Source organism: Perognathus longimembris, chromosome 1, assembly GCF_023159225.1.
Source record: "Perognathus longimembris pacificus isolate PPM17 chromosome 1, ASM2315922v1, whole genome shotgun sequence".
Classification (NCBI taxonomy): Eukaryota; Metazoa; Chordata; class Mammalia; order Rodentia; family Heteromyidae; genus Perognathus; species Perognathus longimembris.
The window spans coordinates 18,344,885-18,369,018 of NC_063161.1; the positions used below are offsets into that span (position 1 = coordinate 18,344,885).

The following is a 24,134-nucleotide window of genomic DNA, read 5'->3' on the forward strand; positions in this document are numbered from 1 at the left end:
ATAAAAAAATACAAAATGATAATTTTTCTTTCTTCTTTTGCAAATTGACTATGAATCTTCTTTGCTTATTTTCTTTTGAGTTATTAAGACCTTTTTACATGGTAGAGCAGGCCTATAATCACAGCTTCACAGAAGGCAGAGATAGGAGGATTATGGTTTGAAACCAACTAGGGCAAAAGTTAGGCTCTTTCTGCACGGCAAAGGACATAGCTCACAAGATAAACAGAAAGCCCACAGACTGGGAGAAGATCTTTACCGGCCATTCAACAGACAAAGGCCTCATATCTAAAATATATGCAGAACTAAAAAAATTACCTTCTTCCAAAACAAAACCGCAAAGAACCATCAAGTGGGCTAAAGACTTACAAAGAGACTTCTCTGATGAGGAAATGAGAATGGCCAAGAGACATATGAAAAAATGCTCTACATCACTGGCCATAAAAGAAATGCAAATCAAAACAACATTGAGATTCCATCTCACCCCAGTAAGAATGTCATATATCAAGAAAACTAACAATAACAATTGTTGGAGGGGATGTGGCCAAAAGGGAACCCTACTTCATTGTTGGTGGGAATGTAAACTGGTTCAGCCACTCTGGCAAGCAGTATGGAGATTCCTCACAAGGCTAAATATAGAACTCCCCTATGACCCAGCAGCCCCACTTTTGGGTATTTATCCAAAAGACCACAAACAAAATCACAGTAATGCCACCAGCACAACAATGTTCATCGCAGCACAATTTGTCATAGCTAGAATCTGGAACCAACCCAGATGCCCCTCAGTAGACGAATGGATCAGGAAAATGTGGTACATATACACAATGGAATTTTATGCCTCTATCAGAAAGAATGACATTGTCCCATTTGTAAGGAAATGGAAGGACTTGGAAAAAATTATACTAAGTGAAGTGAGCCAGACCCAAAGAAACATGGACTCTATGGTCTCCCTTATTGGGAATAATTAGTACAGGTTTAGGCTAGTCATAGCAGAGTATCACAAGGCCCAATAGCTATACCCTTATGAACACATAAGATGGTGCTAAGTGAAATGAACTCCATGTTATGGAAAAAATTGTTATATCACAGTTGTAACTACTTTCAATGCCCCATGTGTATCTGTAGCTTCTATTACTGATGATGTTCTTGTATCACCTTCCTGTGGTTGTACCTACACTATCTCTGTAATCTTATCTGAGTATATTGGAAATCGTGTATACTGGTATTGGAAGTAGGAAATTGAAAGGGAATACCAAAATTGAGAGACACAGGGTAAAAAAAGAGAAACAACTACAAAAGCAATACTTGCAAAACTGTTTGGTGTAAGTGAATTGAACACCTCCGGGGGGGGGGGGGAGGGAGGGAAAGGGGGAGGAGAGAGGGGGGTATGAGGGACAAGATAACAAACAGTACAAGAAATGTATCCAATGCCTAACGTATGAAACTGTAACCTCTCTGTACATCAGTTTGATAATAAAAATTTGAAAAAAAAACCACGTAACATCTACCTTTCAGTTTTAAAAGAGAATTAAAAGGTTTCATAAAATTTAAAAAAAAAAGTTAGGCTCTATCTCGAATAGAAGCTGGTTGTGGTGGCATGCTATAACAGTCCCACTGACTACAGAAGATTGTGGCCAGCCTCCAGAGCAAGTTTGACTTGAGACCCTATTTGAAAAAAACAAACTAAAAACAAAACGTTCCACTGGGATGTGGAAGAGTGGTTGCCTAGCAAGCACAAGACTGACTTCAATCCTTGGTATTACCATAAAAACAATCACATTAAGGATAACAAAAAGGAAAGAAAAATTTAGTACTAATTTGTTACTGGTTGTAAATTGGATGATTACTGACACTAAAGGTCATCATTACATCCACTGGACAGCCTTAATACCTATTCTGAGAGCTGTTATTGGGAAGGCTTTTCTCCTAGCCAGTTAGCATTGTCTGTTCTCAGGAACCATTCACCTCCACCCAAACTCAGACCTACCTGTGAAAAACTATTACAGCCCTCACTTTCTTTCTCCTTTGAAGAGGACATCTATAAGCTTCTAAATCTCATTTGGCTATTAGGTATTCACTTACCAGATTTGTGAGGTCCCTACGAACTTGCATGTCATGAATATGCATACTTTTCTTCTGTCACTGTACCGTCACTTCAGTAGCCTCAATTACTGAACTTTCAGAGGACAGTGATGCTGCCTCATGGGCTAACTTGGCCTTAGTAAACTTGATTTTTGTATTCTTTCCCTTTGCCTGGCATTTTAAATTCTAAACCTAAATTAAGTTACAACTAATAGGGTCAGGAAAACATCAGTCATAAGGCCACCTAATCAGTAATCTTTCTTTAGATTTACAGAACTCAGAACATCTGGTGCTCATTAGTTCAAATAAGAAAATGAGTTAAAGAAATGGGTCATCTTTGGATTAATGATTGCTCTGGTACTCACTGTCTATGACTAAAAACTCAACTTTTTCAACTTCCTACATAAGCTCTTTACTTAAAGTTGTTAGCCTAAGACAATCTTTACAACAGTCTGGTCATCAGTTCAGCTAGCTCATTGTAATAAAACTTATTCTCACCCTCTGCCTTTCCTCTAGACTAACATTGCCTTGCAATAAAGAAATGGAGCCTTTGCATGTAGCAAAAGGAAGTTCCCTTCACTTCTATATGGACATGGAGAAAAGACACTTGGAAGCTCATATTCAGTTTCCTATGTGCTTCAGCTCATACACCTTTTCTCTTTGTTAATTCTGACTTATATATAGTCACTGGAATATGTCATAGCCATGAATGACTGAATATAGGATCTCAAGAGTCATCAAGTGGAGACACCCAATAATGTGTGTGTTTAACAAATTATAAAGTAGATGGGGCTGGGAATATGGCCTAGTGGTAAAGTGTTTGCCTCATATACATGAAGCCCTGGGTTTGATTCCTCAGCACCACATATATAGAAAAAAGCCAGAAGTGGAGCTGTGGCTCAAAAGGTAGAGTACTGGACTTGAGCAAGAAGAAGCCAGGGACAGTGCTCAGGCCCTGAGTCCATGCCCCAGGACTGGCAACAAAAACAAAACAAACAAAAAACAAATTATAAACTAGAGACAAAGATTAAAATTTCATGGACAATAATTGCAAAACTACACTCATAAGTGAAACAACTGGCCACAAATGATTCATAGTATTAGTGTCTGCGCAGATGGAAATAAATAACAAGGAGTGTGAAACACATCTGCAAACGGGGCCCCAAATTGCCAAAAGTGTTCCAGAAAAGCAGAGAGGCCAAATTCATAACATTGGCCCAAGCCAGGAACACCTACAGCATTAGGAAGTCTGTACCAGATCTGAAGGATTAGAGTTTAGTCCCAGTGAACTCCCAAACTAACCAGCCAAGTGTTTCCCTTCCACACTGCTGGTAGTAGAAATACACCTGAAGAAGACAGAACCACAGAACCAAACAAAACAGAGTTAAAATTCAGGTGGAAAAGTGGAATAAGTCAGAACAGCCTCCACTTTTTTTTGGTATTGATTTTTTTTAAAAACTCAGGGCCCTGCCCTGACTAGATAAGCACTCTACCATTTAAATCACACCTACAGCCTTCATTAATTTTACTTACTCATTCATTTGGCGGTACTGGGGTTTAAACTTAAGGCTTTGTGCTTACTAAGTAAGCATAGAACCACTTAAGCCATAATCCTAGCTCATTTTGCTTTAGATAATTTTTAGAAAGTATCTCAATTTTGCTCAGGGCCAGCCTCAAACCACAATTTTCCTACCTAAAAAAAGAAAATGAAAAGAAAAATGTGGGGGCTCTGGGGTTCAAGTGGTAGAGCACCTATTTAGCAAGCACAAGTTCCTGAGTTAAGACCCCAATACTAACAATAAAAAAATTAATGATTTTTAATGCAATAATATTAGGATTTACCAGATTATTATACTCAGACAAGCTTATTAATAGTTACCAAAAAACCCTATACATAAATTATCAAAACTTTCACTTAACAAATGAAATATACCCTATTTAAAAATCTCAAAGAATCTCACCTCTTACATTTTAAAGGTCATTTTTTTTAATGTAAGGAATCAATAAAACATATCCAAACTTTTGACTGCTTTGTTAAAGGCAGAAGTTTGAGAAGGGCAATCTAAGTTAATTTATTTGTAAGCTCAAGCTGCTGAATGTGCCAAATAGTGACACACAATTATAACCCCAAAAGTCTGTTAGCCAAGAAGTTCTGTAGAAGCAGCAAGGCGATCCCTTGGAGAAAGGCACTATGATCCACATAACAGTAATAGCTTCAATTCAGCACAGACATTTCAAAGCAAGATTCTAAATATATTCAGGAAATTTCATTCCTGATATGAAATTCAGTCTGATGTAGATTCAAGTGAGATGCCAAGAATTTGTCACTCTGACAAAGCAACCAAGCTGATAAATTTTAAAGATTTCACATCCTTTAGCGTTCATAGAAACAAAAATAAGAAAAACTTCAATTTAATCACAGATATGTCCTACCTACTTTTTTTTTCAATAACCCAGATCTAGTATCTAGAGTAAAATCCGCCAACATAGAAATTAGGCTGAGTAGCGGCATAGTTGAATTAAAAAATGTTAACTTTCGACAGACTAGATATTTGTTATAGTGAGTTAAATTTAAGAAATGAATATTTAATGTATAGAAATCTTAAAGGAATTCTGGGAAAATTTAGTAACTTTTTTTTTGCCAGTGCTAGGGCTTGAACTCAGGGCCTGAGCACTGTCCCTGGCTTCTTTTTGCTCAAGGCTAGCACTCTACTGCTTAGACACTTCCAGCTTTTTCTGTTCATGTGGAGCTGAGGAATTGAACCCAGAGCTTCATGCATGCTGGGCAAACACTCTACTGCTAAGCCACATTCCCAACCCAGAAATTTTTTTAAAATGAAAGTTCAAGCAGGGAATATAGCTAGTGGCAAGAGTGCTCGCCTTGAAAGTTCAAGCAACAATTTTAATCTTTTGGTCAAAATAGGTAAGCTGTAATTTAATTGTTTCTAGTAAAAAAATAAATAAAAATTAAAACAGACTCCAAATATTTCAATTATGTTAAGGAAAGCTTAAATGTCAGAATCATAAACCCTCTGACTTTCCTTACTAAGATAACTGGGACAAAGAGGCCAATTCCTATTTCCTAATCCATGTATTTTTTCTTTTTATCCCCTAGTACTGATATTCGAACTCAGGCACTGAGCCACTTGCTCAGCTTTTTTTCCTTAGTTGGCATTCTATAATTTGAACCAGCTTGCATCCTAATATTTTTCTGGTTGTTTTAGAAATAGAATCCTGGGGACCTTCCTGGCTTTGGGACTAGACTGGCTTTGACCCTAAATCCTCTGTATCTTAGCTTTCTGAGTAGCTAGGATTATAGAGAAGAGTCACCCTAACATGCACCTATACTATCCTTTTAATAGTATAGTTTATCAAAGAAAAATGAAATACAGTATACAAAAACACATAACCACTTGTCATAGGGAAAGGTGAAAAAACGAATTATTTTTTAATTTGAACATCTTTAATGGTCTTATCAGTCTAATAGAAAAAGCCCTATGATTTTTTGAGGTCAAGTTAAAACTGGCAAATCAGCGTGACTGTAAGGAAACATATTAAACTTAAAAATATTCTATTCGGTAGGGAGAAGTAAATCACCAAAGTGGTTTTAATGGCCTGATGTAATTATTCATTAAAAGCCTATAACAGCAGCTAACACTCATTGATCTCTTACTAAATGCAGGCACTATGATACACACACACACACACACACACACACACACACACACATACAGAAAACAGCACCTGAGTCATAAAAAGAAATATTGTTGGAAATATATTATCATGATTACTTGGCAGATAAGAAATGGGGCAGGATTAAGAGTTACTTGACTTGCTCAAGTTCATCCAGTTGGCTGAATATTTTTCCTGGTAATGTTTTCCAATGAAATATGAACTTCCCATGAAGAACTATACCAAAAGATCCTACAAAGATGAAGACTGCCCAGATAAGAGGCAGCACATTCATGAAGACCTCAAATTCTGGCTTATCTGACCTTGGATGAGGCACAGGCTCCGAGTACCTTATATGTATGTATGGGAATGTCATGACAAGACTCCCTACTGTGGGCAATTTAATATATGACAAAAAGAAAAAGTTAAATGTAAAATGAGATTAACAAAGGAGCAACAACTGAGTGAGAATAGAGCCAATAATCACAGTGCTTTAAACAAAATAAATGTAAGATTTTCATATGGTGTATAAAACTCTAGCAAAATACAATAAAAGCTGAAGGGTAAAAACACCGAGGGCAGTATCTAAACTAAATTTCTTACTAAAAAGTGGGTATAAAAAGTATAAATTTGGGGCTGGGGATATGGCCTAGTGGCAAGAGCGCTTGCCTTGTATACTTGAAGCCCTGGGTTCGATTCCCCAGCACCACATATACAGAAAATGGCCAGAAGTGGCGCTGTGACTCAAGTGGCAGAGTGCTAGCCTTGACCAAAAGGAAGCCAGGGACAGTGCTCAGGCCCTGAGTCCAAGGCCCAGGACTGGCAAAAAAAAAAAAGTATAAATTTGTCATGCTTCTAATATGCAAAAAGAACCAATAACTAGATACAATTTTTCACAAGAGTTCCTAAGACTATGGGATTAATCTTTGTCGTCACAACTGCCAACTCTCCCGTGCCTATGTAGCACTAACCCTAATACACATTAGCATCAGTTAATTGACAGAAGCTAGTCTGTAGTCACAGTAAAAGCAAACAGGCAAAAGGGCCAACTAAGCACTAACCTAGCTAAAGGAACTCCTTCAATATTCAAGTTTTCTCTCACCTGTTGTGAATCACAATGCCTGCTGTACCTTAATCACTCATAATAACATATACATAACCTTTAGCGCTGACGCAAAATTTGAAAAAGGACCTTCTTACTATACTCTGAATATCCATTAACATTTCCTTAAGTAATATGCATTAGTCAAGCAACTACTTAATAAAAATTGCTTTCCAGCAGTGAAGATTTCTCATATTTATGAGAATTTCTCATATTTTCAGCCAAAGTCATTACAATAAAAGGATACAAAATTCACAGTGATACCCTTTTTCCTCTTTCCTCTAAGGCTGAAAAGCAAGATTTCATCTTAAAAGAAGATACAAGTTATTGGACTTTCATGGGAAATTAGACAAGACTTAGATTTACTCAGAAAACTAAAAAAAAAAAAAAAAGAGGGGGAAAGAGGTTGAACCCAGGGTCTCAAGCTTCTTAGGCAGGTACTACACAGTTGAGGTATAACTCTAGCCCTGTTTTTCCATGATTATTTGTTTTTGAGATAGGATCTTGCTTCCTGCCCAGGTGTGCACTTGCACCAAGATCACCAATTATTAGATTTCCCATCACTGCTGAAATGACAGATTAACAACACTGTGCCCTGCTTCTCTTCAATGAGATGGAGTCTCATGGGCTTTTCTGTCAGACTGGCCTCAAACTATGATTTTCCCATTCTCAGCTTCCCAAATACATAGGATTATAGGCATTAGCCACCAGTGCCTTACTAGAAATTTCTCATTCTTTCAAGAGAAAGGTTAATGGGCTAATATTTGTAAAATGACATATACCAATTATCTATTTTTTCTGTAAAGTTTTTTCTAAATAATCCTATACTAACCTGAAAAATATTAATAAGCTTTGGTTCATCATATACTTAACAAATTTTAATGCATAATTCAATTTCCCTCTACCTAAACATTCTTAATTATCCTATGTCCACCAAACCGCATTCATGAACATAAGTACCTGTCTTATAGATGATACAGTCTGAAGTAATGCTTCCATAATAGAAATGTCATAGAAAGATTAACACTCATAATAGACTTAACTCTATCACCAACTAGTTGTGCTTTATTAAATAGTTACATTCTAAGTGAGAGAATCTATTTGTTTATATATCTTGAGTTTGTGTAAGCACTAAATCTAATATATCTAGTTTAAAATTTTATATACAACTATTAATTACCTAGAAATTTTTCAAGATCTAAATAGAAATTAAGAATATTTAAAATTTTCAACTTAAATTCATTGTTTTATGTAAAGTAATTAAAATTTTTGGTGTTGGGCCTGGGACCTGAACAGGGCCTAGGTGCTGTGTCTGAGCTTCATTTGCTCGAGCCAGAACCCTATTTGAACTCTACTTCCCACTTTTGGGTAGGTGACTAGAGATAAGCATTTCAGGAACTTCCCTGCCCAAGCTGGCTTCAAACCCAAATCCTCATATCTCAGCCTCCTGATTAGCGAGGGTTACAGGCATAAGCCACTGGCACACAACTAAAAATCTATGTTATCAACTTTCATAAACCCATACTATACCTGATTACTACCATGGCCAAAAGGAGTACCAGATATGTTAGTGGTTACACTGTGCAAAATAATTTCACCACTTAGAGATCCAGAAGCAATGTAGCAATCATTCCAATTGTATGTTACACAAGTTACTTCGTTTTTATGATCCTGAAAGAGAGAAATCCATTTAAGTACAGTGCCGTATAATCTCCAAACAGCCCATTTCCATGTTTGTCAATCTAATATTTGCATTAACATTCTCCTTGCATAACTTTGAAAAATTATCCCAATAAGTAAGAAATTATAATCAACACCAAATCTTCTTGGAAATATATTTTTCATGACCATATTAATGATGCAAGCACTCTGAAACAAGACACTATGGAAAGGTAATTTGCTAAATGTCTCCCTAAACTGACTCCCACTAACAACATTTATTGCACATTAACTATTAGAAGAGTACTTGCTCTTGAAAGTATGACCTTCAACTAGAAGAGACTTAAATGAACACAAAAATGACAGAATGCTAAGTGAGTAGTAGAGGCAAAGTGTCAGAGCAAAGAGATAAAGGTATCACTGTGACCTGAGTTACATTTGAGAACAACATAAAGCCACAGACCAACTCTAAAAAAGGATGAGGGACAGATGTGCAGGTGTACACCAGGACTCAGGAGGTTGAAGCCAAAGGAAGTCAAGTTCAAGACTAACCAGAACAACTTAAGGAAGGTAACTTAGGGAAGAGGAAAAGGAATCAGACACTGCAAAATGAAGAAGACATAAATAAGCAAGTCATGTTTGAGAGATCTTATAACAGCCTCTTATATGAGCCAAGTATCTATCAGTGCCAGACACTACTATTTAATCCTTAAAAAAAAATCCCAAGAGGCAAGGATAATTTTGCCTATGAATTGCTGAAATACATGGGGCATAGAAAAGTTAAGGAACCAGTATTAAGCTCACAAAACTACTAAATGATAGAGCAAGGAGTCAAACTCCAAAGCCTTTCTTCCCACCATATCAGACTTGCTACTCAAAAAACAGGAACACACTTTGAGGAGATAAAAGTGTATTGTTCAGGAAGACTGATTCTAAATATGAAATTAGCAATGCCTAGCAGGAACACAGAAAGTTGATCAGGGTTAGGATAGCTCTCAATAGTTGGGTATCATCTTAAGATAAACTGAACTTGGTACCTAGAAGATGTAATATCAAGAATAGTAGCTACAACTCAGGAGGCTTTGATCTCCAGGCCAGGCAGGAAAGTCCATGAGAATCTTATCTCCAATTAACCACCAAAGAGCCAGAAGTAGAACTGTGTGTCAAGTGGTAGTAGCTATAATATTCTGCCTATATAACAATGTTCCCTAATGATCCTTGAAGCATTTTCAGAACTTTCTGTACATTTTCTTCCTTTTCTATCAAAGAAAAAAACTGCATGATTCCTATCAAAAAGGGGGCACAATAATCAGCATTTCCTACATTCATTAATCCCACTGGAGGGATTTAAAATACAGGATTGGTTCTAAAAAATTTCTATGATTTTGTAACTGTGGAAAATAAGAAGTCATTTAGTAAGCATTTATTAAGTACCAACCAAGTGCAAGAAGTTGTGTTTTGTCACCAGGGAGGAGTCTGTAGAGGGGGCACGTAACGATTAAGCTCTGCTAGTATCATCATTCATCAGTTAAACAACTCTTGCCTAAATAAACAAGGTAACAATTCATTCTAAGACTCTCAAACAATAAAAAGGGAAAAAAATTACTTGGCGTAATTAGGAAAGCTGAGGATAGAAAAGTGAGTAGAAAATGAGTAAGTAAAGCTCCTAAGTGTGATAAAAACTTCCTATAGACTAATCTCAACTTTGGAAGAAACTCCCTATTCAAAGTAGGCACAGCTCTCCAATAACTTTCACACAAATATTTCATAATTTAAAAGACTAAACAATAGACAGCATCTGCACTTGCATTTTGTCTTTGCTATCGCTAAGTCTGACACAATTTGACACAGAACAAGTTGTTCAGGATCTATGGCTCAGTTTCTCCATCTGTCCACAGAAATAATACCATATGCTTTGTAGTTACTGAGAGAAGTAGAATAAACATATGTTAGTACAGTGTCTGGCATATTGAAGAAGTCAGTAAGTTAACTGTTTTCATTAGTGATAACTTTTATTATTTTTCCAGTAACAGATTTAGTACACTTTATAAATAATGAACTTCCAAAAGTAGTATTTAAACAACAGTCACAGGAATACATTTCTTCAATATACCACTTCTTTAATAAGTGACTCAATGACATGAAGACATGTAACAGTGATGTCTGGTATCTGCTACAAAATCAACTGGAAATGTAGGATCAGAGAAGTGATGAGAACATAGACAGAGTACCATGGTCAAGTGTTGATCGTACTTTGAAAACACCAGAGGGGTTCTTGGATAGTGGTATTCAGTCCAGTTACCAAAGTTGGGATTGACCTTCTGAATGCCAAAATGCATTTGGCTGTTGCTATTTGTTATTTCTGCATGTGCATTTTCAACTTGTTTATGTGTTTTTGAAGTACCTTTAAAAAAATCCTTGATGACAACAAACTACTTCAGAAACAAATGGAGACAGTTTCCTCAAACAAGACTAGAATTAAATAGGGTGCTAAACACAGAAAATAAGTATTAATAATACTCATGGAGGAAAAGAGACAAAAGATGTTTAGGCTAGATAGTATATTTTCCCTAAAACATCTCACTTAAATTCCGGAGCATTTCAATATTACCATAAGAGTTCAAAGTCAGAAGTTTGGTAACTACTCTAAACATACTGAGAGATGCCCATTCTGTAAAGATTTAAAACAAAACCACTTACCTTAAGAGACCGATGAAGTCTTTTAGATTTTAAATCCCAAATATTAACAGTGCTATTTAGGCCTCCGCTTACCAAATACATAGATGTGGAATTTAAATCGACACATGTCTGCTTTTGCTATTAGTAAAACAAAACAAAACAAAAAGTTAGTTTCAACAGAGCCCAGAGCTATTGAGTCTTCATCTAACACTTAACACATGATAAATATACTGAATTACAAGCTATAGAAATGCTAATATTCATAATTCAGGACTCATCTCTCATCATCTTTCATATGGAACTACCAACTTACAAGGATTTCAAGACTTGAAGGAATTGGCAGGTTAGTGTTCTCCCTCACTGAAGAGTGATAGAAGAAAGGGCAGAGGAAACACAGCAAGTTTTGACTTCTCATCAGGATTGCTTGCCATTAATATCTCCCCTTGATTAAAAAAAAAGACCTTTCCCAATAACTAGAGAATATTTTAAAGTACAATCAATCCTCAGCTCAGAAAATACTAAAGAGATGGGCTTTCAAGGAATTAGTAGCTTAGATTCCTGATTTTACAAATGGAAAAGGTCTTTCAAATAAATCAGGATTCTTAATCTGAGAAACAGAAAGACTAGATCTATTGTTCTTAAGTGTGCAACCTCAAAGTCTTTCTCTTTTCCAAAGATTTTTTTTTTTTCTTTTCTCTTTTCCAAGGATTTTTATAAGGATAGTTGGTCCCTTCCCCCATCCTTATGGGCCTGGTCAAGATTTCTTTTAGCTCTTGACCGAGCATCTCAACTATCACATATAAAAATCATAGTATACACATTGCATCAGTGTTCTGACAGACTTGCTGAAATTCTAATTAGGAACTAGGAACTAATTTTGGTCTAAAGAGACAAAGATGATTTAGAATCTGGTTGTCACTGCTAATCAAGACAATCTGCTAAGAACCATCAAAACAACCTTTAAAGGACAAATATATTAGGTAGATATATAGGGTGCCAACTGTCACAGCTACAATTATTGTTAGGGCTCACAACAAAACACATAGTTGACTCACTCGTAAAAATTTTTCCTTGTTAATGTATTATTAATGTAGTTAATGAACTTAAAATTGCATGATTATAGGAATCTAGTACCTTCAAAAACAAAAAATTTTAAAAAACATAATTTTCATAAGAGATGGTCAGATCTCTAGTAGCCTACTATATCCATTAGAATACTATTAATATTGATCTGTCTGCTTTGGGGACAAAACATGAAATTTTTAAAAGAACTAAAGTCCTACTCTATAAATAAGTTTAACGTAAGCAGGATGGAATCTGATTTCTCCAAGTGTATAAAATCTAGTTATCTTAAATCTTACATGAGTGATGAGACTTGAATTCCACAAAAAAGAAGTTATCAATAAGCTAATATGTTACAAGAAATTCCTAATAAAGGCTAAGAAACTTTGCAAAATGGTTTTATAAGTAAGTTAAGGGAGATTCAAAATCAGAACTATTTTTACTTACCTTATGATTTCTGAAAGATGGGAAAGAGGTCTAATTTAGAACATTAAAAAATACTTATGTTCCCACTTGTGAATATTAAAGTATATATGATTTATAGTATAAAGTGTAAGATATTAAAACAAAAAGGTTCCAGACAGTAATTCACTAATTCTAAAACAAAATGCATAAAAGTGCACATAAGAGTGGTGAAGGTAGAAGAAACTGTTTTAGTTCTGGTGATAAATTGTTTGCTGACTATCTCTAATAGGATCCAAGATGACTACGCTACTCTCCCTCATCTTGAAAAGTACAGTCTGCTCATTAACTAAGGGCATTCACTGCCTCAGTTCTTCTTAGCTCCATTTGAACAAATTCCATTTCTACCCTTAGCAGATATCTTTCCTGCCAAGACACTATGTCTAAGTTGGAAGAGATTGAGGCTATGAAAACTTTGAAACTAAGAAAAGAACAAGCTACAAGTTATTTATACTCTTTTTATTTACAACTTACTCTGTTTAAAAGAAAGAGCTTTCAAGGAATATGTGTGAATGGAAAGATAAAGCCAATGTGATCCTGAATCATACAGATGAAATTATAAAAATGAAAGGATAAAGGAAAAATATGCACTAAGAGCGTCATGTGTGTGCTATGGGACCAAAACCCACTACACAAGACTGCCTTGTTCAAGAGAGCCTGAGAGACATTCAGGCAGGCTCCTTAGCCCAAAGTGAACAGAATTTGAAGCAGAGGGCTACCATGGTCAGTTTACTGATGGCCCTGAGCCCACAGTCTGTTAAAGGCAATTATACCATTACAGGTGAGGAAAACCTAATGACCTAAGGCACCACAATGGTCCTAAGCACAGGTTAAAAAAAGAATAGGCCAAGTGAGCCCCTAGAAATGAAATCCAAGTCCTCAATTGCTCCTCTAGGTTTCAATATTATTTTGCATAAAAACACTTCAACAAGCTGGGCTCTGCCGGCTCACGCCTATAATCCTTGATACTCAGGAGGCTGAGATCTGAGGATAGAGCTTCAAAGTCTGGTCTGTAAGACTCTTATCTCTAATTAACCACCAGAAAACAGAAAGTAGAGATATGGCTCAAAAAGGTAGGGCACTAGCCTTGAATAAAAAAGCTTAAGAACAGTGCTCAGGCCATGAGTTCAAGCATCATGACCAGCAAAACAAAAAGGAAAAAAAAAACACTTTAAATGTTATTATATTACTAGAGTTTAAGCCACTTTTTTTTTTTTTTTTTTTTTTTTTGGTGGCACCAGAGTTAGGAACTTAAAGCCTCCTGATTTCTAGGAAGGCATTCCATGGCTGAGCCACAACTCCAGCCAATAATGACATTTGAACAACTTTACATTTAGCTACAAGTCCCCAATAAATAAGCTATTGCCTTAATTTCATATGGTATGTTGAGAATAACAACAGAGATAAACCACTTATTTCCAAATCTTGTAGTTCATTTCACTTAGCATCATCTTATGTGATCATATGTACATTACTATTGAGCAATTATGCCCCTCCAGTAGGACTATCCTAGACAAGTACTAATTGTTTCCAATGAGTGAAACTATAGAATTTATGTTTCCTTGGGTCTGGCTCACTTCACTTAGTATGGTTTTTTCCCAAGTCTTTCCATTTCCTCACAAATGGGGCCAAGTCATTCTTTCTAGTAAATGCATAGAATTCTATTGTATATATGTACCACATTTTCTTGATCCATTCATCTACTGAGGGGCATCTGAGTTGGTTCTATATTTAAGTGATGGTAAATTGTGCTGTGATAAACACAGTTGTGCTGGTAGTTTTAGTGTAATCTTGCTTGTAATCCTTTGGGTAAATGCCCAAAAGTGGGGTTTCTGGGTCATAGGAGAGCTCTGTGTTTAGCCTTTTGATGAAAGCGCCACACTGCTTTCCAGACTTTTTATTTTGTCTTTCTTCCCCATGGTTTTACCGCTGAAATCACTGTAACTGAATTGGGTACACTGGGTATTTTATGTACATTTATCAGAACTAGGGAAGGGAAACACCAAAATGGAGAGACAAAGGGCAAAAGGTGAACCAATGAAACAGCAATACTTACAAGAGAATAGCTGTAAATCAACTGTACAACTCAGGGGATAGTGGGGAGGGACCTGAGGAGGGGGGAAGGTGGGAGAAAAACGAAGGAGGAGGTAACAAGTTTGATAAGAAATGTACTCATTGCCTTATGTATGAAAGTGTAACTGCTCTGTTCATTATTTTGACAATAAATAATTTTAAAAAATAGGTTACTGCCACTTAAGCAAACCTAAAATTTTAAATTAAAAGGTTGTATTTAAAAAATCATTTACAAACAGCATGGCGATTCCTAAAATAAAAAACTAAAAACTAAAAATAATATCACTACACAATTTAAAAAAAAATCACTTACCCCTTCAGCAAGTTCCAAAAGTGGAACAGGTTTACACTTGCAACTTGAAACAACTATTTTGTCACCACCAGAAGATGCTGTCACTAGAAAATTATCTAAATGAAGAGTTAGGGAGCATCAAACAACTCATGAGCATCTGTAATATTAGACTATATTATGAAAATGCACTCATACAAGCAAACATTAAGGTAAGAAAACGAAGATAGCTTATATGTGAGCTTTCAAAAATAGTGCCAGTTACTAATTCTCTTTCTTTCCATTGTATGAATGTATGTACATACGGATGGATGGATGGATGGATGGATGGATGGATGGATGGATGGATTTGAGTGCAAGTCCTCAGCACAGGGGCCTGGGGACTGCCTGATCTTTGTTTTGCTTAAAGCTAAAGCTCTATCACCTGAGCCACAGCTCCATCTCCAGAATTTTTGGTGGTTAGTTGGAGATCTTATGGATTTTCCTGTCTGGGCTGGTTTCAAACACAGATTCTCAGATCTCAGTTTCCTGATCAGCTAAGATTATAGGTCAGAGCCACCAGCACTTGGCTATTTATAAATTCTTAATAAATATTAATAATTACTTTTAAGTACCTGACTTTGTTGCCACTTGTGTCAGGTTGAAAAGGCAAACACTCTGCCACTGAGCCTCTCCTCCAGCTCTTTGTTTGCAGTTTGGTTTTTAGATAGTCTCCTACTAAATTGGTCCAGGCTGGCCTCAAACTGTACCCCAAACCCATTCTCCTAGCTCCACCTTAGAAATGCTTTTCTCTTAACACTAATATTAAGAAATTAAGCTCTAAGCATAATGAAAATCTAAAAGTATACAAAAACCACTTTACATATTTGCCACTCTCTTTAATAAGACATTTTCCCTACTATACCTTAAAGTCTTTTAAAAATGTAGTCACTTCATATTTGGTAGAACACCAAAATAATTTACTTTACTACTTTAATATAAAATCAAGGAGTTATAAAGACATAAATGCAATAAGAAAATTTGTAATAAATCCCTATACAACTGTATACAAGTTAAAATATTTGTTATTTGTAAGGTGTTGAACATAAAATGTTCAAATATTTTTGTTCATGAATCAGTCATATTTCAAAGCCTTGGAATTTTTCCTTTTGCAAGGAAGAAGAATGTTAATACTCTGATATTGATAGGGTTGGACAGCTGTTACAACTTAACAGCCATTTAAGAAATAGTTTCAGAAAAGCATAATTGCTGGTATATCAATGATATAGAATATTTTCTTAGAGACATTGATGAGAGTACTTTGTTTACACAGTTGTCCTCAACTGGAAGCAATTTTGGCAATTCTGGGGACGTTTTGGCTGTCATAACTAAGGGCTATTGGCATCTAGTGGATAGAAGCCCAAAAAACATACAAATATCCTACAATACATAGAAAAGCTATTACAATAAAGAATTATTGGGTCCAAAATGTTAGTGAAGTTGAGACACACTTGATACAGGCTTTGCTCCCATATTTACTATATCCACACTTAGGAGTACACCAAGACAGGGGACATTATCAATCAGAAAAACTTACAAAAATTCAGTCTAAACAATTTTATTATTTCTGTTTGGGAAATGTTATTTTCATCATAGAGAGAAACACAAGGATAGACATCTCCCCTTATTGATTCTACCTTTGAGTCTTTAATTTCTAGATCATATTCACAAATATCCAGATGTAGGTGCAAAAAGTCATTCTACAACCCTTGCTTACAACTATCTATATTATTCCATTTGTATAGATAGTAAACTTTTGATAACAAATACAACTAATTCTGTGGTCTTGCTCTAGAGAACAGATATTTCCATTTTGCAGAACATATTTTTCAATAGCAATATTTTTAAATGACATACATTACAACTAATTTTTTTCAAGAAAACCAGACTTCAATTATATGCACTGTGTTTTTAAAAATGTATTTTACTTTATCTACTTTAGCTATACAAAATATATTTCTTCATGTGGACCATATGCATAACTTTTAAGTTAACTAGTTTTAAGTCCTAATAACAGGTAGTTACTTTAAAAAAAAAGGATACTATTACTGCTCCAACAAATTGAACTGATTCCATGTGGTGACGTGTGAGGGTTGAATTTATCCACCAATGTCATAAATGAAGCATCCCATATTTTAATATCATCTCCTGATGAAGCAAATCTGAGGTTTTCCTGCATGACTGAGCCTACAAAAAGTTTACAACACATTTAAAAAGCAGTAAATAGACAATGTTTTAAGTTAAAATGAAGCATCTATTCTAAAACAAGCAACTCTGGCAATTTATATTCCAAACATTGTAGGAACCACAAAATAGTTGACGATTCACATTAAGTGAGTCTATCTAACCAACAGATCAGATTACATACTCTTAACTGACCCTTCCACTAGGCCCCTAAAGCAATTACAATATAACCCAGCCTCCTTAGCTTGCCTTCCATGACATGCTATTACATCCCTATGTAACTCTCCCTGAGGACAACAAACTGAACAATGGCTCTCTTTCTGTCTCAGACAACAAGGCAAGGTCATTCCCACTTTAGTCTCTTTTCATTTGCTGTCCCTTCTACTTGAAAATCTTTCCCCAGAATCCCCAAGGCCATATCCTCCTCTCATCATTCAGGTCTCAGTTCAAATGTTTCTGCTTCCAAAAGGCCTTCCCTGACCAACCACTGTGGCAAAAGGAGACCTTTAGTGGTTAGCCTATATTTCACCAGCCTATTTCATTTTTCTCATAGCACTTATTAACTGGAATTCTTATTTGTTCTCATAATAATGCCTGTCCCATCATAAGTCTTGAAACATTCCTAGCATATGGTAGGTAATAAAAACTAGTTTATGACAAATGAGCATTCCTGCAAGTTTGAATCGTTATCCATGTTTCCCACACAAGTAAAATTAGTAATGTGGCCAAAAAGATGCCATTACATTTGTATATCAATTCTTAGTCTGGGATGCCATCATTTTTGTAATTTATTTACAGTCTGTTCTTTAAACACAAATTCTAACAAAGTGACTTCACAAATCAGGACAGACAAGAGGATAGACTAGGGCCCTGCTCTAGGCAGATACTTTTAAAGAGAAGCAATTAAAATGGATGACAGGTGAGTGTGTGTGTGTGTGTGTGTGTGTGTGTGTGTGTGTATATATATATATATATATATATATATTACATGGACAAGAAGAGGGCAGAGAAATACTCTCCCCACACCTACCTATAACAGATAGTAACCAAAATAATGGTCAAAGACAGGTCCCCAAGTCACCAAAGATGTATCACACTATGTCTAATATAGTCCAACTCAAGAGGACAAATTAAAAGCATAAAGAATTGTGTTAAAGGCATAATTGCCAAAACTTTTCACTGTCCATAAACAAAAAATAGATGTTCATATATTTATGAAAAGGTCAACGTTTAGCCATTAAACTCACTCATATTGTGCCCGTTCCATCAAATAGCACAGTGCTACTCAAGCCACTGTCACTTGTTGGAACTGTACACAATGCTTCAATATAGTGAGTTAAATATGTATACCAGATGCCCTCTTGGGTAGGGTTACTTCAGAAACAAAGTTCTGGAACGGCAATCTCTAAGTCCAGTGAACACAAGATGCCGCCTATTAATAGGACAATAGGATGCACTAGGGGACCCCCTACAGTGGGGGTTCAGGGCGGCTGGGCCCCAATGATCTGCCCTTACTTAGGTGATATTAACTCTGGTGGTCATCTCACATCACTAAACGTGCGTGGGACAGGGAAAGGACCATCTGCCCATCTTGCCTGTCTGGGGATCTGCGCCTATCTAGAGAGGGATATATTACAGCAGTCCCCAAAGGGGGTCATGCTAAGAGAACTGTCATGATACCGAGGCTTAGGCTAGGGAAGGATAGCGCCTCTGGGAGACAACCACCAGCGAGCCCAAACAGTTCTCCAACTTTCCTTGCACAGAACGCACAGCACTGGCCTGAGACCTGCTCACCTGGGGTTGCGTCTGTACCTCACACTCGGGCGCTGCCAGAGTTTGGGTGAGAGTTCCAAAAAGGAGCCCGACTTATAGTCGAACTTGGGCGAAAGGGGGGGGGGGTCAGCGTACATGTGTACACTCTCTCTCTCTCCCTCTCCCTCTCTCTCTCTCTCTCTCTCTCTCTCTCTCTCTCTCTCTCGCTCTCGCTCTCTCTCGCGCGCTCGCTCGCTCGCTCCTTCGGCCCGGACAAGGCCGACTCCGCAGGCCTGTGGACCCCAGGGGGGACTTCCGCGCCCGGCCCTGCAACAGCCCGGATCGCGGAGCCCCCCCCCCCCCCACCCCGCCCTGGCCTGCCCGTGAGGAACCCGGAAGGGTGGCTGGGATTCAGGCGGGGACTCGAAAGCGAGCGGCGGGGCCGGCTGACCGAGGAACCTCACCTCTCCGCCGCGGCACAACTGGGGGCCACGGCGCAACTTGTCCCGCGCTGGGCTTCCGGCTCCCGCCTGGACTGTTAAACTTCGGCGGCCGGAAGTACCGCCCCTGGTGACGTCACGGGAGAGGCCCGAGCCCCAGGCGGCATCTGGGGAGGACTAGGCAGAGCCGTGAGCTGTCACTCTGGCAGGGGCGGGGCTGAGCATCTGTAAAGGAAGTTATCCCAGTGCCAGGGCGGAAACTTAGGACCAATGGGCGCCCTCTACAACCCAGGGCTTTGTCCCTGCTGGCCTCTGCCTTGTCATTCATTTGTTTGCTGTCTGTCATGTGCCAGGCACTATGTTAGACTTTGAGTGTACACTTTTGGCCTAGTCGGGCCAGAGTAGAGTGAATGATCTAGTCGTTGGCCTGATAGAGCTTACAGTACAGTTTAATAAGTTAATGTTAACAAATCATAACAAATGAAAAAGAACAGAAAAAGCAAACAGAATTGCCAGTTTGAGCTAAGCCTGGGCTAAATAGCAAGATCTTTTCTTTAAAAAAAAAAAAAAAAGCAAAAGAAAAGTACAAGATGTATGAAAGCCCACAATAAGAAAAAAATACCATAGATAGGGGTTTAGAAAAGGATTCCTGTAAAGAAGAAGCTGTGAAAAGTAGATAATACAACCTGAAAACTACAAATCAGGCAACACCACATATGAAGTCACCCAAATATGAAGCATCTGCAGTAACCAACTACAAACCTGTGATCTTTCACAGAGGGCTGCAGGGTCAACTCCATCTGCTTGGGAATTCTTCTGAAGGGAATGCTTCTCAGTGTGGAAAGGCTGTTGCTGAATTCTTTTCAAAAGTCCCTTGTGACAGGGCCCTTTTGTAATGGAACAGACAATTTTGCAGAGAATGTTGATAGGTCATTTCTTCTGCCAAGTGTTAATCCTTCAACTGAAGTACACACTAAAAGAGTTTCTGAGATACCCACTATAAGAGTTATCAAAATAGGTAACCGATAAAGAAGAATGCCAAGCGGTATTCAGGCAGGAAAGTTTATTACCGAACTGCTGGCCTGTGGCCAAGGTGATGCATGGCTCGAGAGAAGTGGCAACCCCTGTCCCTCCTGGCCCTGCCTTATCTAGGGCAGGGGCAGGAGAGTGTGGCCAGGTGGATTAGGGTGTGACCTCAGGGAAGGGGAAGTAATTGCCTCCAAGTCTGCTAGTTACCCAGGTAACTGGGTGGAGACTTAACCTAGTGGGAACATCTGTGTGGAGCCCACCCAGGGCCGACCTTATGCCGGCAAAACACGTTATTTGTATCATGCAAAAGTAACTGGACACTTAATAAACCCATTCTTTTTCAAGAAGAAATTGAAGTCCTAATCAAGTTCTAGAGTTTAACGGGGAGCGGCAAAAGGGTAAAGATTATGGGCAGCAGCTGCCTTAATTGTATAGTCTGCAGTTCTTGAGGGTATTAAATCTAATTTGATACGATCCAAAACTTTGGTCACTGAGAGAATAAGGAAATGGGGCCAGGAAGAAATGGAGCAAATGGGGAAAAGAAATCTTAAAAAAGAAAAGACAAGTAAATCTCTGAAAATTGGAACCAGCAAGAAAATTGAGAATAGTCTATATGAAAAAAAAAAAAGAAGGCATCAAAAAAGGACTATTCTGGGAAATGGGGGATACTTCATTACTCTTTATGAAGACCTAAAGCTATTAAAAGTACAAATTGTGCTAATTATAAACGTATATATGAACAACAAAGAGTTTCTAAGTATACAAGGGGAATTATCAGAACTAAAGATGGGAAAGGGTATGTGAATAACTGTTGTTGAAAACTTCAACAATATCCAAAAGAAAAATAATAGAGAAGGAAAGAAGGAAGGGAGAGAAGGAGGGAAGGAGGGAATGAAGGAGGGAGGAAGGGAGGGAGGGAGGGAGGGAGATAAAGAAATATAACTCTTTTTATTTGCAGACCACATAATTGTGTGCTAGAAAATCAAATGGAATCCAGAAAAATAGAACTTCTATAATAATAAGTAAATTTAGCAAAGCCCGAATTAAATCAACAAATATTAGAATAATATTTCTACTTTTATTTTGTTAACAGTACTTGGGTTTGGACATAAAGCCTTGCAGGTGCACTACCACTTGATCCATACCCCATCCTTTTTTGGCTCCAGTTTTTCTGATAAGATTTCACTTTTTCTGTCAGAGCTGACTTCAGATAAAAATTCTCCTAACATGCCTGCCACATCACTGACACTGCAAATGTTTGACACTATGCCCAGCTTGTTGTTTGAGATAGAGGTCTCACTAACTTTTTGCCCAGGATGGCCTTGAACATCAACAATCCCAAACTCTACCTCCCAAATATTAGGATTAAAAGTGTCTGCCTCCATGCCCCACTTTGAAAAATAATGTTTTATATGTTGACAATGAGCAATTGAAAATAAAAATTGCAATTCCATTTTAATAGCATCTAAATCTATAAAATATTTACATACAAATTTGATAAAAAATATGTGTGATAGTGAAAACGATAAAACATTGAAGAATAAAACATGTCAAAGAATAAATGAGGAGCTGTTTACTATTCACTAATTAAAAGTGTCAATATTATATAATGTCCATTTTCCAGATTAATCTGTATATCAGTTTAAACTGCCCCAAATTTTAAAATGCTTTTTGAGCAACTGTATTTGATGTCATTCTAGATTCAATACAAACTAACCCTAGGTGATAGAAAGAGGTGCCTGGTGTGGAGAGAGAGGTCAGGGCAATAGTTAGTAGTGATGGAAATGTTACTGATGGTTATGGAAGTTCAGAGTGGTTTCAGTTAGTCAAAATTCATAGAGGAGTATATTTATGTTTAATTTTTTATGATTATCTCTAGGTAGGTGTAGAGAGGAGTTGCCATTTAATGAAGCAGTTTATGAATACAGTATATCTTGATCAATGTCACTCCTTTCAATCTTCTCACCCATCCATTCCTTCCCACCCCTTCCCTCACTCTTCTTAATTTTATAGGATATACATTGGATTCTGACTGCATTCTTCCACCATTTTCCTCTTTATTCATCTACCCTTTGGCCCCATCCCATGGAAGGCTATATTTTAAACGATGCAGTTTATCTACATAGTATGCATTGATACACTTTGTGTATTAAGAAAGATCCTAGAAATGAAGTTGGTCATTAGGAAAGAAAGTGGCAACCAATCTAAATAGCAGTCAAAACACTTCAGAGGAGGTATATCAATAACATTCATATATGTGTGTGTGCACGCTCACACACACATAAAGAAATCATAACAAGAGTGCCTGCCTCATATACATGAGGCCCTGGGTTCGATTCCCCAGCACCACATATACAGAAAATGGCCAGAAGGGGCGCTGTGGCTCAAGTGGCAGAGTGCTAGCCTTGAGCAAAAAGAAGCCAGGGACAGTGCTCAGGCCCTGAGTCCAAGCCCCAGGACTGGCAAAAAAAAAAAAAAAAAAAAGAAATCATAACATTCCACTCTGCTACAAATAACATTTACATATACTCATGAAATGTTATACTCATGAACATGTACTCATGAAATATTAACAGAAATGAGATGATATGGCTGTATTGGGTAGATAGGAGGGTCGGAAATGTGTGTGTGTGTGTGTGTGTGTGTGTGTGTGTGTGTGTGTGTAACTGAGGTAGAAATAGGTATAAAGAAAATTCCCTATCAGTAAGTAAGGCCTAAAATTGAAAAAAAAATAAGTTATATAGAGGGGATGAATACCAAAAGCACATAAAACTACAGAGCTTTAAACCATACCTTAAAATAAGTAGTATTTCACTCCTCCCATTGCCACCCACTAACCACCCCTGCCAAAGGCACATTGTCATTATTGTTTTGTAAACACACATTTGTAGGCCAAATGCCTTGAAAACCATGGAGATTGCTGTAGTCACCAAGATGAACAGCATTCTAGTTCAGAAAAGTCACCAAAAGAATAAAAACTTGTGATACAAAGTGCCATGGTGTTTTTCAATTAAGGAGGAGTCCTAAAGGAGGAAGGAACTGGTCGTGCCTAAGGGGCTAGGGATGGCTTTAAAAGGAAGTAACTTGTGCTGAAGAAATACAGTGGCCCCTAGGCAGGGGGAAAGTGGGAGGAAGGACTGGAGAAGGAAAGGGGTGAGAAGGAGGTATAGAAGGGGTGAATATGAACAAAGCACATCTTATACATGTATGGAAGTGTTATAATAAAACTTACTGTGTACAATTTAATATATACCAATAGAGTGTATATAAATTATGACTCTAAAATCTTAAAAAAAATGATTGAAATACAAGATTCCTCACCAGAAGAGGATAATTTTCAAGATCTCCAATGAATGTTTGAAACTAAGGCTAGTTACTAAATCTCGTATGTCTTTGTCTTGATTTTTGTTTTCCCTATGCATATATACCTAAAATAAAAGTTAATTCATACATTAGGCACCAAAGAGATTTATGACACGAATAATAAAATAGATCAAGTACAATAAAATATTGCTTTAAAAGTTATATAAGTATGGTTTTAGCCTCTGTCTCTCAAAATATCTTCTTGCACTTTCCTTACCATTCTTGTGATGATATGAGATAATACTTAAAA

The 24,134-nt window shown here is 37.2% G+C and overlaps 1 protein-coding gene across 2 annotated transcripts in view; it reads right to left on the reverse strand.

The window, feature by feature from the left end:
- Positions 1-19,611, reverse strand: part of Nedd1 (NEDD1 gamma-tubulin ring complex targeting factor) — a 38,649-nt gene extending 19,038 nt beyond the window's left edge. The window contains exons 1-5 of one of the 2 annotated variants that reach the window (XM_048357751.1): positions 19,517-19,611; positions 17,160-17,303; positions 15,102-15,196; positions 11,213-11,329; positions 8,384-8,524 (exon numbers count right to left, since the gene is read on the reverse strand). In XM_048357751.1, coding sequence (XP_048213708.1) covers positions 8,384-8,524; positions 11,213-11,329; positions 15,102-15,196; positions 17,160-17,295 — 489 coding nt within the window. In that variant the 5' untranslated portion in view covers positions 17,296-17,303; positions 19,517-19,611. Of the gene's footprint in view, positions 1-8,383; positions 8,525-11,212; positions 11,330-15,101; positions 15,197-17,159; positions 18,211-19,516 lie in introns of those variants that run through there. The other variant, XM_048357747.1, reaches the window with a different exon arrangement.
- Between the last annotated feature and the right edge of the window lie 4,523 nt (positions 19,612-24,134).